General features: G+C 35.7%; 1 protein-coding gene across 2 annotated transcripts in view; it reads right to left on the bottom strand.

The window, feature by feature from the left end:
* Positions 1 to 3484: 3484 nt before the first annotated feature.
* Positions 3485 to 16958, bottom strand: part of NIN (ninein) — a 64106-nt gene continuing 50632 nt past the window's right edge. Inside the window, exons 29-31 of one of the 2 annotated variants that reach the window (XM_058807232.1) lie at positions 16615 to 16776; positions 6716 to 6829; positions 3485 to 4201 (exon numbers count right to left, since the gene is read on the bottom strand). In XM_058807232.1, the coding sequence (XP_058663215.1) occupies positions 3998 to 4201; positions 6716 to 6829; positions 16615 to 16776 (480 nt within the window). In that variant the 3' untranslated portion in view covers positions 3485 to 3997. Of the gene's footprint in view, positions 4202 to 6715; positions 6830 to 16614; positions 16786 to 16958 lie in introns of both variants that reach the window. The other variant, XM_058807231.1, reaches the window with a different exon arrangement.

The raw sequence follows: 16958 nt of genomic DNA, 5'->3' as shown, positions 1-16958 counted from the left end.
AGACAGCAGTGCTTGACTAGGGAGGACAAAGCAGGGACCCACTGTGGTCCCCTCCAGCTTTTCCCACCCCTTGATTTTGTGAAAAGCTTGCAACAAACCCTCAATATTTCCCTCAATATTTCAATATAAAGGCAAAGAGTAGGGATGCAACTTCAGCTGAACATAAGCCAATGTGTGTTCACAACCTGTCAGGTTTTTACACTTAAATTTCATACTTTCATAATGCGAAAAGCTTTTTCATAGCCATCAAACCATCCCTTTTATTATTGTGTATGCCTTTGATACTACTTGCAATATTTACAACATCCATGGGAAGAGAAGCTGTGGCTGCCCCTTGGATCCCTGGAAGCGTCCCAGGCCAGGTTGGACAGGGCTTGAAACTACCTGGAATAGTGGAAGATGTCCCTGCCATGGCAGGGGTGGATGGGATTTAGGTCCCCCCAACCCAAATTATTCTATGATTTTCATGTTGGGCAAAAACCAAAACACACAAGTATGCATCGTACATTAATGTATTTTTTATGCTCATTATAAATAATGTATCAGTTGCTTCATCTCTCAGCTTTACATGATGTTCTAAGGACAATATATTACACCAGAACAAAACAAACTCAATAGAAAAAAAATAATATACATTTGTTTTCCTTTATACACAAGTTGTTTGTCATGAAATGACACCAAACAGAGATTGGACAGGTAAATGATGGAAAACCTGAGTGACAGGGATGGCATTTGCTGGAAGTAAACAAAAGGATTTTACTCTTTATCAATCCAGACTGTTCCCCCCTGCTATACCTAACACATAACCTGGCTAAAATAAAAAATGTTAATATCCTGTTTCTTTCCCCAAGCAGAATTCAAACAACTCCATTTTTCCTTGTATTTAAAGTCCCACTTGGAGCATGTGCCACAATGTAGACTTTTAAATCATTCTAAATTGACAAGCAGCACTTCAGCTGCGTGAATTTTGTACACCTCTGTTTAACCTGGGGTCTGTCCCCTTCCAGAACCCCCAACCTGAAATGTCTATGTGCCTTTATTTTCACAGTGATTCATAAAGTAAGAGCTGAAAACATTTAAAACACCTTCTGGTAATGAAGTAGTTCATATCTGACATGGCAGGACCTGTTGTAGGAACAAGGCCTAAAAGTTCAGTGATTTTTGACTGCAACAATAACATTAAATACTTTGGTTTTTTTGCCTATTCTGCATAGGAGACACATTCATGCACAAAACACCCCTAATGCTTAATAAATTATGTGTTTCTATGCTTATTTTCAGTAGCCTGGACTTTGTCAAACAACAGCTTCCCTTCTGAGCTGCCACACTGAACTCGGGAGCAACGTGTGGAAGCAGCTCTGCCTTGCTCTGGGATCCCTCCTTGTGGGAAGGGATTGTCCTGAATTGTCCCGTGGCACCCCAGCCACTACAGTACAGGAAGGCAAAAGGCACTTCTGAGAATCAATCCACACAAATCTTCCTGTGAAACTGGAGCTTTTACCAACAGCACGTTTTCCTCCTCCTCTCTCCTGTGGTTGTTTTTTTCTGAAGTTTAGTGAAGGTACAGCAAAGTAGGATAGGGGGGAAAGGGAAAAAAACCGAAGTCCCTTTTCCCTATTTCTGCTTCTCCCTTTTTGGTGCTGTGCTCTAGCAATGTCTATGTTTGGTTTATAAAAGCCTGGTAACTACCAGGAGATTAAAAGAATTAGTCCAGCCTTTAAATTGAGCAACATGAAAATAATTGCACAATAATTTCAGTGAAATATTCATTCCTTTCTTTTAGACTCTGGTCACAGACACAAGTAAATCAAGGTCAAGGTATGAAGTAGTCTTTAAATATACTAGATAATAGTATTTTTTTACAAATACAGTTCTGAACCTTATTTCTTTTGTTTCCTGGAATTATTTTGGAACTTTGCTGATTTCCAGAGCATGGGTTTAGGGTGTGCTCAGTTCCCACTTTGCCAACACACAGCCCTGGTACCCACACAGAGATTTATTAACATGTAACTCACACCATTTGGTAATGCAAGTACCAATAAATCACTACTTCAGCTTTTCAAACCCTCAGCTTTCTATCATTTTAAGACACTTTCAGTTTGTGAAAATATTTTTGCAGCCTCTGAAAAAATCTGTAAATCCTTGAATTTGGGATGACTTGGAGAAATCTCCACTACATGCAATTAGAAGAGCACAGCAGTGAAATAATTTATGAGGACTCCAACGTGATGTTATTCCATGACTCTGCTTCCGTTTCCACTTTGTTGCCTGCACAAAGCAATAGAGGAGGAAAAGGAGGAGGAAAAAGTCACTCCCTGTGTCTTTGGGGTTTGTGGGTTCAGTCCACAACCCCTCCAAAATGGGTAAGCAACCCCAGAGACACAGGGAACATCCTCTCAGCCACATCAGTACAAAGTAAATCTCATTTTCCATCTGCTCCCCCACAGCTTGCAGGCAGTTTTACCCCAGTTTCTGGAGGAATTTTGGCTCCTGACACAATGATCACTTGCCAGTGGTCTCTGAGACAAAACACCACCTCTTCCTCCCCCTCCCAGTCTTGCATTTAACGAGGTCCAGTTTCAAGTACTCCAGAATGGCCCCAGTTTATTTACAGTGTTTAATTGTGTCTGACTGTTTCAGGGGAGGCAGGGCAGGATAACACACACCCCGTTGAGCAGGCAGGCTCTCATCCAGCTCCTCTGGCAAACCCCTCTGTCTTGAAGGGGTTCTCAAAAAATTTCATTTTTCCACTCATCCCAAACCTCGATGCTTCTCTGGAACCTGGGTAGGGAGCACCAAGGAAATACTCACCCAAATCCAATTTGTTTTGTCCTGCTTGCCCTCAGGGGTGTTTATCTCCCTCTGCTGACATTGATACCCACATTTATAGCTGAAGGAAGCTGATTTAGGCTGCTACTCCCTGAGTTCTTCACGATTACACTGAATGTGTTTCTTCACAACTAATGACAGATTCTGCACTAGGATTAACACAAAAGACAAGAATTTTCCAAATGATTCCTCAGGTCAGAGCAAATGCTGCATTCCTGGCAAAGCTCCATGCTCATGAGGGTTCCAACACCAGGATCCCACTGACAAAATCATCCCAGTGCCCCTCTTCATTCTTCCGCCAGCAGTTTAATAAATGCACTGCACTGCTTTACTGAATTTACAAATCACATAAACAAAGCTCCCAGCTCTGCTTCTGCTGAGTGACTCTTCCTTGGTTTAACTTATTTCCATATACAAAACCAGTAAGGCCTCTACAATTCAGAGTTGTCTGGCAGCACAGCTTAAAAATAAAGGAAATAATAGTCTTTATTTGCTAGTTGGGAAATTTCTTCAGATGAAATATTGTCACACTTAGTTGGAGGCAGTAGTCTAGTTCTGTATTTGAAATAAATCTCTTTTTTTTTGAGCTCTGCAGAGGAACAGCCATGAAGAACAACTCAGAAGCCTAATGAATAATTGCTTTAGAGAAACCAGATGAATAATTGCTTTAGAGAAACTAGAATAAGTTCACAGGACACAGCCCATAGCAGCAAAGTCTTGCCTTCAATTACATTTTTGCTGAGTGTTGAAGACTGAACCATCAGCATTTCTAGGTTTGGAGCTATTTTAGAAAGCTGAAAATCTTAAGTTTTCAGTTCAACAATCTGAGTTTTCTTTAGGCCTTTGCTTCAATCTAGATGATCCAGTACAGGTAATTCAGAATTTGGATTGTAATGAAAGCCAAGGCATCAAAATAGGTTAACCTAGAAAAACAGAAGTTTGAAGTTTTTTACATAGTGATGATTATTTTTAGGCAAAACTTAGCAGAAACCCAATTTGGGAACCAACAAAATTCTCCTTTGGTAGTGTCCATTTTGGGAATCAGCTCTGTGCTCTCTGGGGAGGCATTTGTAACCAAAACTCATTCAGTAAAAAAAGGCAACGCAGTGAGAAGCTGAAATATTCCCATTTCAGTAAAGTGCAGGGGCTGTGGCACACAACAGCTTTGCTATGACCTGATCTCTGGGCTGAAGGAGGGGGAGGCCAAATTCTTCACTATTCTGTTGAGGTTGGCAATTTTCTCTTCCAGTAGATAATTTTTCCTCTCTGCAGTTTTCTGCCTCTGCTCTGTCACCTCCAGAGCCTTCAGCAGCTGCGCGTTCTCCACGTAGAGATCCTTGACCATGGCATCTGCCTTGGTGTTCTTGGAAAGCTGGGTGGGGATGGGACAAGGGACTCAGCAAAAGGCAAAGAAAAACCCCAAAAGAGGTGGGGAAGTAGGTGAATGTGTCAATTATAGTTCTAATATTAAAGTAAAACCCCACTCCTCCCATCAAAAACCCAGAAAGGTTTTTTAAGGAGATGGGGTTGGTGACCCTTGGTGTTCTTGGAAAGCTGGGAATGGGACAAGGGACTCAGCAAAAGGCGAAGAAAAACCCAAAAGGAGGTGGGGAAGTAGATGAATATGTTAATTATAATTCAAATATCAAAATAAAACCCTACTCCTCTCATTAAAAACCCAGGGTCTTTAGAGATGCTCAGAAATTTTTGAGACAAGATTTTTTAAGGAGATGGAGTTGGTAACCCTTGAATGTGTCAATTACAGTTCAAATATTAAAGTAAAACCCCACTCCTCTCATTAAAAACCCAGGGTCTTTAGAGATGCTCAGAAATTTTTGAGACAAGATTTTTTAAGGAGATGGAGTTGGTAACCCTTGAATGTGTCAATTATAGTTCAAATATTAAAGTAAAACCCCACTCCTCTCATTGAAAACCCAGAAAGGATTTTAAGGAGCTGGGGTTGGTGACCCTTGGTGTTCTTGGAAAGGTGAGGTGGGAATGGGACAAGGAACTCAGCAAAATGCAAAGAAAAAATCCAAAAGGTGATGGGGAAGTAGATGAATGTGTCAATTATAATTCAAAAATCAAAGAAAAACACCACTCCTCTCATTAAAAACACAGGGTCTTTAGAGATGCTCTGAAATGTTTGAGATTGGAAAGGTTTTTAAGGAGCTGGGATTGGTAACTCTTGGTGTTCTTGGAAAGCTGGGGTGGGAATGGAACAAGGGACTCAGCAAAAGGCAAAGAAAAAATCCAAAAGGTGATGGGGAAGTAGATGAATGTGTCAATTATAATTCAAAAATCAAAGAAAAACACCACTCCTCTCATTAAAAACACAGGGTCTTTAGAGATGCTCTGAAATGTTTGAGATTGGAAAGGTTTTTAAGGAGCTGGGATTGGTAACTCTTGGTGTTCTTGGAAAGCTGGGGTGGGAATGGAACAAGGGACTCAGCAAAAGGCAAAGAAAAACCCAAAAGGAGGTGGGAAGTAGATGAATGTGTCAATTATAGTTCAAATATTAAAGTAAAACCCCACTCCTCCCATCAAAAACCCAGAAAGGTTTTTTAAGGAGATGGGGTTGGTGACCCTTGGTGTTCTTGGAAAGCTGGGAATGGGACAAGGGACTCAGCAAAAGGCGAAGAAAAACCCAAAAGGAGGTGGGGAAGTAGATGAATGTGTTAATTATAGTTCAAATATCAAAATAAAACCCTACTCCTCTCATTAAAAACCCAGGGTCTTTAGAGATGCTCAGAAATTTTTGAGACAAGATTTTTTAAGGAGATGGAGTTGGTAACCCTTGAATGTGTCAATTATAGTTCAAATATTAAAGTAAAACCCCACTCCTCTCATTAAAAACCCAGAAAGGTTTTTAAGGAGCTGGGATTGGTAACTCTTGGTGTTCTTGGAAAGGTGAGGTGGGAATGGGACAATGGACTCAGCAAAAGGCAACGAAAAAATCCAAAAGGTGATGGGGAAGTAGATGAATGTGTCAATTATAATTAAAAATCAAAATAAAACCCCACTCGTCTCATTAAAAACACAGGGTCTTTAGAGATGCTCAGAAATTTTTGAGACAAGATTTTTTAAGGAGATGGAGTTGGTAACCCTTGAATGTGTCAATTATAGTTCAAATATTAAAGTAAAACCCCACTCCTCTCATTGAAAACCCAGAAAGGTTTTTAAGGAGCTGGGGTTGGTGACCCTTGGTGTTCTTGGAAAGGTGGGAATGGGACAAGGAACTCAGCAAAAGGCGAAGAAAAACCCAAAAGGAGGTGGGGAAGTAGATGAATGTGTCAATTATAATTCAAATATCAAAATAAAACCCCACTCCTCTCATTAAAAACACAGGGTCTTTAGAGATGCTCTGAAAATTTTGAGACTTGAAAGGTTTTTAAGGAGATGGAGTTGGTAACAGAGGGATTCAAATTAACCTTGTCAGGTGAATTCTCCTTTACACCATTTCTCCTCTAAGGGTAAATTTAGTGCACAAAAGAATCCACAAGCCCAGTGATCCCACAAAGATACTTCCAAAAGCCCCAAAACCACATCAAACAAAGGATGAATTTGGGGCAGGAGGCCTTACAGAAATCAATCTTTTCTCCTCAGGAAATTTTTTTTTCCTCCTTTTCTAAGCAACTTTTTCAATTAGCACCCTCAGCTGAAATTTGATTTTTGTTTCTTGATTTAGGAAATTAATGAGTAGTGGATTCAGTCCCCAATTTGGAGTTTTATGAATTTCGGGCAAACATGCTGCAGTTAAGCTCAGAATAAAATTAAATAAAAAACACCTTTAACTTTATTCTGAACAACAGCTTTGCAGATTTTTGCTTTCTTAGGGGTTTAGAGAAGGAATGGGGAAGGTTTGAGGAAATCCAAGCACACTTACTTGTTCTTTCAGCTGATTGACTTTATCTTGGAGAAGCCTCTTCACAAGCCTTAATTTCTGCTCCACATCCATCATTCTCTCTTCCATCATTTTTAGGAGCTGCTCGTGACCCTCCTGGAAAGCAACATTGATGTGAAAATCAGTTAAAATCAGTTCCCATTCACCAGTCTGGTTTTTTTTTTCCAGTTTATGCTCCAAAAACTAGGTGGCCATCCACATTTCAGTCTGATTTAGAGGCAATTAAATTAATAAACCTTTAATTAAAGCAAAATATTTATGGCAACACTTAAAGGACTCTCTCAGCATTTCACTGGTTTTCCAAGCAAGTTACATTTGAAATTACCAAATCAAGGAAAAATGACATAAAATTCAGAACTTCTTCTGTCTGGTCTGTAACAGAGCTGGATAATTTCCTTTTCTTGTTCTTTGGTGCTGCCAAATTTCTGATGAACGTGGGAAACAAAAAGCCAATTTAATGACTTTAGAATAAAAATAAGGTGAAGTTATAAGGTCATGTTTGACAATGTAACTCTACCATGCCAGAGATCCCTTCAAACTGACTAATATCCAAAAGAAGGATTATAAACTACATTTTTTACATAGATTACATAGATTTTACATAGATTTTTTAGATTAGTTTTCATAACCCTAAACTAGGTTTTCTTCTTTTTCTTCAGCAAGGTGACAGTGTAACTAAAACAATCATAATTGTGTCACGTTACACAAACACCTGAGGGAAATTTTCCCAAATAAAAGAAACATCAGGAATTAAAAAAGAACTTGAGTAATATCCAAAAGTAGGATTCCCAACTTCTTTTTTTATATCTTTTTAGTTTAGTTTTCATAACTCTAAACTGGTTTTTCTTCAGCAAGGTGACAGTCTAACTAAGAGCATCATAATGCTGTGTCCTGTTACACAAACACCTGAGGGAAATTTTCCCAAATAAATAATAAAGATCAGGAATTGCAAAAGAATTCAGTAATATCCAAAAGAAGTAGGATTCCAAACTTCATTCTTTATATCTTTTTAGATTAGTTTTCATAACCCCAAACTGGTTTTCCTTCTTTTCCTTCAGCAAGGTGACAGTGTAACTAAAAGCATCCTAATTCTGTGTCATATTACACAAACACCTGAGGGAAATTTTCCCAAATAAATAACAAACATCAGGAATTACAAAAGAACCTCTTTGCATTTAGGAACTTTAAACGCTGACTGCAGGAAATTTGAGATTTGATTTTAATGCTGGTTTGTTACTCAAATTCCAGGCAGTCATTTGAGAAGATGAAAGTCTGAGAAAGCAGCAACCCAAAATAAAACACCTTCAAACCCAAACCCATCCCACCTGTGGAGGAGGAGAAATAAAAATCTGCTTCAGGCAGGGAGTTCCTCATTTAAACCCTACAAAATGATCCCCTTGGGGGCTGATTTAATCTCACTCAACATTTTATTTGCTGTAGCACCAGAAACTCAAATCTGTGTATGAGATTATGTGATAATCTATTTTTATGAAAAAATTTACATTAGAGGCACACAGAAAACAGTTTTACTGTGTGGGTGGAGTGGATATTTTCCTGAATTAATGGAATTTGGTTGGAATTCAAAACCTTGGAATTCACCATTCCACTTTCCATTGGTTGCAGGAGCCCTGAGTGAGTAATTACGTGGAAAATAAGAATCAGAGGGGTCTCAATACCTTTCATCCCTGGGTTTTTTTGCCTTAAATATTCTCACTTCCCATTATTTCATGTTAAATGGGAGAAGTCAGCTCAGGCAGCAGCTTTAAGGTCATTTAAAATAGGAGAAAAAAAGATATTTGCAAGCAAACAGCTGAAATGGTTCATGGCTCCAGCATGAAAAAAGCAGGCCTTAAAGAGGTGCTGTGCTCAACTATTAAAGTATTGAAATCCTACTTTGATTAAATTAATTAACTAAATCCTAATAAATTACTAAAATTTTATTAAAATCCTAGTTTGAGACAAAATAAAAACTACAGAATTTTGTCCAATAAACAATAATTTTCCCTTTTTTACTTTATGGCCACAGCAGTAGAAGATTTCTCATTTTCTTAAATTTTCAGGTCCCTCTGCTTAAAGAAAAGCTGAGTTTCTGTACTCTAGCACATCCCTACCACAAATATTTCCCAGAAGTCCTGATATAACAATGTTCATCATCAAAGATAAATATTTTATCTAAAACTTGTTCATTCTTGAAGAGGAAATTATTGATTTCTATGAAGACAAGAGACATTATGCTTAAAAAAAAAGATTTTATTTTTCATTTACATCAAAAAAAGTCATCTTTCCCTGTTAAAAAGTTTATACATCTTGTACAAAAATGCAGTATAAATACCCCAGGTTTTCTTCAAATCTCATATAAAATTAGTACCATTTGAGAAAAATAGGCTCTTTCCCATACTGAACAACTGCACATTTTAAATAGCATAAATAAAACCCGTTTGTAACAAATTTTTAAAAGCTTCTGGAAGCTTCTGAGCTTTCACAAAATAGCTTCTAGACAAATAAATAAGAAAATAACACTGCGGAGAGTTTTTTTTTTTTGCTGGTTTTTAGGGAGAAAAGAGGAAAAAGAAAAGGGAAAAAGGAAAAGAGAAAACAAAAATAAATAAAGGAAAAAAAAAAGGACAATAAATAAAGAAAAAATAAATAAAGAAAAAATAAATAAAGAAAAAAGAACTAAAGAAAAAATAAATAAAGGGAAAAATAGAGGGGAAAAAATAAAGGGGGGAAAAAATAAAGGGGGGAAAAAATAAAGGGGGGAAAAAAAATAAAGGGGGGAAAAATAATAAAGGGGGGAAAAATAATAAAGGGGGGAAAAATAATAAAGGGGGAAAAATAATAAAGGGGGGAAAAAAATAAAGGGGGGAAAATAATAAAGGGGGGAAAAATAATAAAGGGGGAAAAATAATAAAGGGGGAAAAATAATAAAGGGGGAAAAATAATAAAGGGGGAAAAATAATAAAGGGGGAAAAATAATAAAGGGGGGAAAATAATAAAGGGGGGAAAATAATAAAGGGGGGAAAATAATAAAGGGGGGAAAATAATAAAGGGGGGAAAATAATAAAGGGGGAAAAATAATAAAGGGGGAAAAATAATAAAGGGGGGAAAATAATAAAGGGGGGAAAATAATAAAGGGGGGAAAATAATAAAGGGGGGAAAATAATAAAGGGGGGAAAATAATAAAGGGGGGAAAATAATAAAGGGGGGAAAATAATAAAGGGGGGAAAATAATAAAGGGGGAAAAATAATAAAGGGGGGAAAAATAATAAAGGGGGGAAAAATAATAAAGGGGAAAATAATAAAGGGGAAAAATAATAAAGGGGAAAATAATAAAGGAAAAATAATAAAGGGGAAAATAAAGGAAAAATAATAAAGGGGAAAATAATAAAGGAAAAATATAAAGGAAAAAATACAAAGGAAAAAATATAAAGGAAATTAGGAAAAAAAGGGAAAAAACAAGGGAAAAATAAAGGAAGAAAATAAAGGGAAAAATAAAGGAAATTAGGGAAAAAAAAGGGAAAAATCAAGGAAAAATAGGGGGAAAAAAAAGGGAAAAAAAAAGATTTGATCCTCAAGTTTCTGAGCTTATGCCAGTTGTGTGTGTGTGTGTCTGTGATGGCAAAGGAACGGGTCGGGAGCAGCCAGAGGAGTCAGAGGTGCCCGATCCTGCGGTAGGAATCCGCATGCACTGCGCGCTGCTCCGGTAGCACGGCCTGCAGAGACAAGGGAAGGGGCAAAACTTCACCCGGACATCCAGCGGCCCTCAAACACCCACACTGCCAGCCAAAACCAGCTCCAGAACAGGCAAGGCAAGCACCACGGGGCAAAGGAAAAAATACACACACACAGGGAAAAGCATGCAGAGTATTTTCTATTTTATAGCGGTAAATATCGATATCAGCACTGCAATATTTTCTGTTTTGTAGCCGTAAATATCGATAGCAGCACCGCGATATTTTCTATTTTATAGCCGTAAATATCGATATCAGCACTGCAATATTTTCTGTTTTATAGCCGTAAATATCGATAGCAGCGCTGCAATATTTTATATTTTATAGCTGTAAATATCGATAGCAGCACTGCAATATTTTCTGTTTTATATCCGTAAATATCGATATCAGCGCTGCAATATTTTCTGTTTTGTAGCTGTAAATATCAATAGCAGCACTGCAATATTTTCTGTTTTATAGCTGTAAATATCAATACCAGCACTGCAATATTTTCTTTTTTATAGCCGTAAATATCGATATCAGCGCTGCAATATTTTCTATTTTATATCCGTAAATATCGATAGCAGCGCTGCAATATTTTCTATTTTATAGCTGTAAATATCGATAGCAGCACTGCAATATTTTCTATTTTATAGCCGTAAATATCGATAGCAGCACTGCAATATTTTCTATTTTATAGCCGTAAATATCGATAGCAGCGCTGCAATATTTTCTATTTTATAGCCGTAAATATCGATATCAGCACTGCAATATTTTCTATTTTATAGCCGTAAATATCGATAGCAGCGCTGCAATATTTTCTATTTTGTAGCCGTAAATATCGATATCAGCGCTGCAATATTTTCTATTTTGTAGCCGTAAATATTGATATCAGCACTGCAATATTTTCTGTTTTATAGCCGTAAATATCGATATCAGCACTGCAATATTTTCTGTTTTGTAGCTGTAAATATCGATAGCAGCACTGCAATATTTTCTGTTTTATAGCCGTAAATATCGATATCAGCACTGCAATATTTTCTATTTTATAGCCGTAAATATCGATAGCAGCACTGCAATATTTTCTATTTTATAGCCGTAAATATCGATAGCAGCGCTGCAATATTTTCTATTTTATAGCCGTAAATATCGATAGCAGCACCGCGATATTTTCTATTTTATAGCCGTAAATATCGATAGCAGCACTGCAATATTTTCTGTTTTATAGCCGTAAATATCGATATCAGCACTGCAATATTTTCTGTTTTGTAGCTGTAAATATCGATATCAGCACTGCAATATTTTCTATTTTATAGCTGTAAATATCGATATCAGCACTGCAATATTTTCTATTTTATAGCTGTAAATATCGATATCAGCACTGCAATATTTTCTGTTTTGTAGCCGTAAATATCGATAGCAGCACTGCAATATTTTCTATTTTATAGCCGTAAATATCGATAGCAGCACTGCAATATTTTCTATTTTGCAGCCGTAAATATCGATAGCAGCACTGCAATATTTTCTATTTTATAGCCGTAAATATCGATAGCAGCACTTCAATATTTTCTATTTTATAGCAATATCAGCACTGCAATATTTTCTATTTTATATCCGTAAATATCGATAGCAGCGCTGCAATATTTTCTATTTTATAGCTGTAAATATCGATATCAGCACTGCAATATTTTCTGTTTTTAAGCCGTAAATATCGATATCAGCACTGCGATATTTTCTGTTTTATAGCTGTAAATATCGATAGCAGCACTGCAATATTTTCTATTTTATAGCCGTAAATATCGATAGCAGCGCTGCAATATTTTCTATTTTATAGCCGTAAATATCGATAGCAGCGCTGCAATATTTTCTATTTTATATCCGTAAATATCGATAGCAGCGCTGCAATATTTTCTATTTTATAGCTGTAAATATCGATAGCAGCACTGCAATATTTTCTATTTTGTAGCCGTAAATATCGATAGCAGCGCTGCAATATTTTCTATTTTGTAGCCGTAAATATCGATATCAGCACTGCAATATTTTCTATTTTATAGCCGTAAATATCGATATCAGCACTGCAATATTTTCTATTTTATAGCTGTAAATATCGATATCAGCACTGCAATATTTTCTATTTTATAGCTGTAAATATCGATATCAGCACTGCAATATTTTCTGTTTTGTAGCCGTAAATATCGATATCAGCACTGCGATATTTTCTATTTTATAGCCGTAAATATCGATATCAGCACTGCAATATTTTCTATTTTATAGCCGTAAATATCGATATCAGCACTGCAATATTTTCTATTTTATAGCCGTAAATATCGATAGCAGCGCTGCAATATTTTCTATTTTATAGCCGTAAATATCGATATCAGCACTGCAATATTTTCTATTTTATAGCTGTAAATATCTATAGCAGCGCTGCAATATTTTCTATTTTATAGCTGTAAATATCGATAGCAGCGCTGCAATATTTTCTATTTTATAGCCGTAAATATCGATAGCAGCGCTGCAATATTTTCTATTTTTAAGCCGTAAATATCGATAGCCGCACTGCAATATTTTCTGTTTTGTAGTTGTAAATATCGATAGCAGCACTGCAATATTTTCTATTTTATAGCTGTAAATATCAATATTAGCTGGGAGATTGAGGGGGGTTTTCTACATCTAAGGACTCTCATCCATGGTTTTTAAAAAATCAGTGTAAGTGATTGAGGTAGCAAAATTTTATAGAGGAAATCCTCCTCTCTCTCTAAAAATCTCATTTATAGCATGAAAATCTCATATAGTATATATAAAAACTCAGATTGCCAAGAATTTGGGAAAAATATAGCCAAACATTTTATATAAGTATAATATATATATATATGTCTATTTAAAAAAAAATATATAAAAACTCAGATTGCCAAGTATTTGGGGAAAATGTATCCAGACATTAGATATAAATATTATATATATATACACATATATATATACATATATATGCATATACATACATATATATACATATACATACATATTTTTTATATATATACATATATATATATTTAAAACCTCACAGATTGCCAAGCATTTGGGAAAAATGTGTCCAGACATTATATAAAAATATAATATATAGATATTTAAATATACAGATATTATAATATATACATATTTAAAATATATGCATAAAATCTTACAGATTGCCAAGCTTTTGGGAAAAACCAAAATATTATATATATATATGTATATATATTTTAATTTATATATATATATATATATATAAAACCTGACACATTGCCAAGCATTTGGGGAAAGTGTCTCCAGACATTATATAAAAATATAAATATATATTTATATATATATAAATATTTCAATATATAGATATTATAATATATAGATATTTAAAATATATCTGTAAAATCTCACAGATTGCCAAGCATTTGGGGAAAATATAGCCAAACACTACATAAAAATATTTTGATTTATATATGTATGTCTGCATATATATATATTTTATATCTATATAAAACCTCACAGATTTCCAAGCATTTGGGAAAAAATGTAGCTAAATATTATATATAACTATAATAAATATATATTTAAAATATATAAAATCTCAGATTGCCAAGTATTTGGGGAAAATGCAGCCAAACTGGACTCCTTTGAAAACTTTGCATTTCTATCTCAAACGTTGTTGTTTTTCCCTCAGAGTGAGATGGAATTTGAAATAAAGAACTCTGCAAAGGGGAAACTGAGCAACTCAAATATCAATCAGTGCAAGGCAAGCTTTGGGAAGCATTGGGTAATTAACAGGCTCCCAAATTTGGTAATGAGAAAGGGATATGAGGTAATCACAGCACTGGCACAGCAGAAACAAAAATTGGAAATTCACAAACGTCCAGACAGGTTAACACAGTACAAACAGCCCAGGAGTTATAATTTCATTTAATTTAGTGAAATTTAAACATGTAACAGCAGCCTTTGGGTGAGAATAACTCAGGACTGACTGCAAAATAAATGGAAAGCCACAGACAACCAGGATCAAAAGGCACTGAAAACTGCAAAGCAGGATAAACACAAAATAATTCTATTAAAAATAAAGGGGATAACTTTGGATACCTCAGACAGGATCTAAAAAGCTGCAAAAAGCAAAGCAGCAGAACGAAATTATTTATAAATTATTTATTTTACACATGGACACAACCTGACCTTGTACTCACTGGTGAAAGGATGATGGAGAGGGATTAGCATGGAAGTTTTCAGGGTGCTGAAGGGGACATTAAAAGGGACATGAGCTCAACTAAATGATAAACCCAAAAAATCAGGATGGCAAAGAAAAATCAACAGAGACTCAAGCAGGAGGTGCTCACAAAGTGGAGACAAATAAATCTGGCTTTTAATAATGATTTAGAAAGTTCTGGAGTAAAAAAGAGTGTTATAAAGCAGAATATTCACTCATTTTCAGGAAAAAATTAAAAGGATTAAGTGCATTAGCGCACTGACAGCACATATTTTAAAAGCCTAAGTATTTTTAAATTCCCAAAGCTTTTCCAGGAACTGCAGGAGCAATTCATCTCTGGAACTGCAAGTTCCAGGATGTGACTCGCTTGCAGATTGCTCCAAAATCTAAATTACAAACTCATCACTCCCCATGCAATCCCAGCACATTCCATTTGCCACTGCTGCAATATGGCTTTGATTGATTTTGAAATTAAACTGCACATTTTGCTCCCCATGGGATGGGAACAAATACATCAGCCTGTGGTGATGCACTTCTGAAAAGGAACCTTGCAATCAATTTATTTCTACTTAACCTGAAATGATTTGCTTTTATTTTTTAATGAAACATTTTGATTTTATGCTTTTCTTTAAAAAAAAAATACTCCAAGTTTTGGATACTTAAAAAACTGGTTACTGCCTATACTCTATCTGTAATACCTTTTTTCTGGAATATTTATTCCCGCATTCAGAGATATTTGAGCTTCAAAGTCTTGGTGGCACTAATAATAATAATAATATATTAAAAATAATATAATAATAATAATAATAATAATAATAATAATAATAATAATAATAATAATAATAATAATAATAATAATAATAATAATAATAATAATAATTATTATTTAATACTACTGAATCGTCAATAATAAATTATCAATAGTTAATATAATAATATAATAATAATAATAATAATTATTATTATTATTATTATTATTATTTAAAATGTAACTGCAAGCTAAATTTAAAATACAAGAGGGGTCTTTTTTTCCTGCTACCAGATGAATAAATAGCTAATAGTATTTTATCTAATTTATTTGTCTAAGTGTAAATCTAAATAAATATCTAATATAAAACAGATCAAATACTACATATAATTTTAGGTTAATTAAACTGTACCTTACTTTACCTTATCTTTTCTTATAAGGTAAAGTTGCAATATTATTTTAAGACATTATTTGGCCTGAGCCAAAGCTTTAGACATTTAAACATCCAATTAATTTGAAGAAAAGGATAATTTGGAAATTTTTTATGGCAGATGCAAACCTTTTTATTGCCTAAATTCAGTTTTATAGGGTGCAAAGTTAGCACTAAAGTGAGTGGATGAATTAATCTGCCTTGGAATTGGTTTTCCCTCAGAAATGTTGAAGTTTCTGTACAGCAGGAACAGTGTCTTGTCTCGTGGCCAAATCAGGAAGAAAAAGGATTAGGAAAAACCTCAGAAAAAAGGATTAATTTGTGTTCTGCTCTGCTACAACTGACACAATTCCCTGTGACAGCAGCAGCCCAAATTAGGATTTTATGTGATGGGTGCCTGTGCAATATTTGGTGTGGTGTATTTTAAAGTTAATAGTTGTAGACAGGGTCATTAGGTAAAGAAACAACAAAAAAAGCCTCTATAAACACTCACTGCACATGGAGCACAAGGAGAAAAGCCAGTTAAATGTGGATGGGAGTGGTTTGATCTCAAAAAAAAATTAAGAGGACTTCAGAACAAAGCTCTGGCTTGCGCTGACCACACCAAAACAGCATTTTTACACATCCTTGCTGCCATGAAATCTCATTTTTGAACTGGCATAAACAGAGAAAGGATCTCACCAGGATAAAGAAAAAACAAAAACCCCCAAGACAACCAAACCAAATTCTTCAAAATTGGTGACTTTCCCCGCGGGAGGGCCTTACCTGCTGCATGTTTGTCCCTGAGGCTCTGCTCTGGAGCTCTTCCTGGAGGTGCTGGCTCCTCCTCTCCGCCTGCAGCAGCTGCTGCTGGAGCTGCAGGAACTGTTCCCTGGGCACCGTGGCACAGCCTTGCTGCTGGGAGCTCTGGCTATGCATCCCCCTGGACTGGAGCATCTGCAAAATTCCAAAATCAAAAAATCAGCACCTGCTCCCTCTGCCCCAGAGCATCTGCGAAATCCCAAAATCAGCACCTGCTCCCTCTGTCCCAGAGCATCTGCGAAATCCCAAACCCCAAAATCAGCGCCTGCTCCCTCTGCCAGGACATCTGCAAAACCCCAAATCCCAAA

The sequence above is a fragment of the Ammospiza caudacuta genome, chromosome 6 (genome assembly GCF_027887145.1).
Source record: "Ammospiza caudacuta isolate bAmmCau1 chromosome 6, bAmmCau1.pri, whole genome shotgun sequence".
NCBI classification, from domain to species: domain Eukaryota; kingdom Metazoa; phylum Chordata; class Aves; order Passeriformes; family Passerellidae; genus Ammospiza; species Ammospiza caudacuta.
This window is presented reverse-complemented; position numbering and strand designations above follow the sequence as displayed.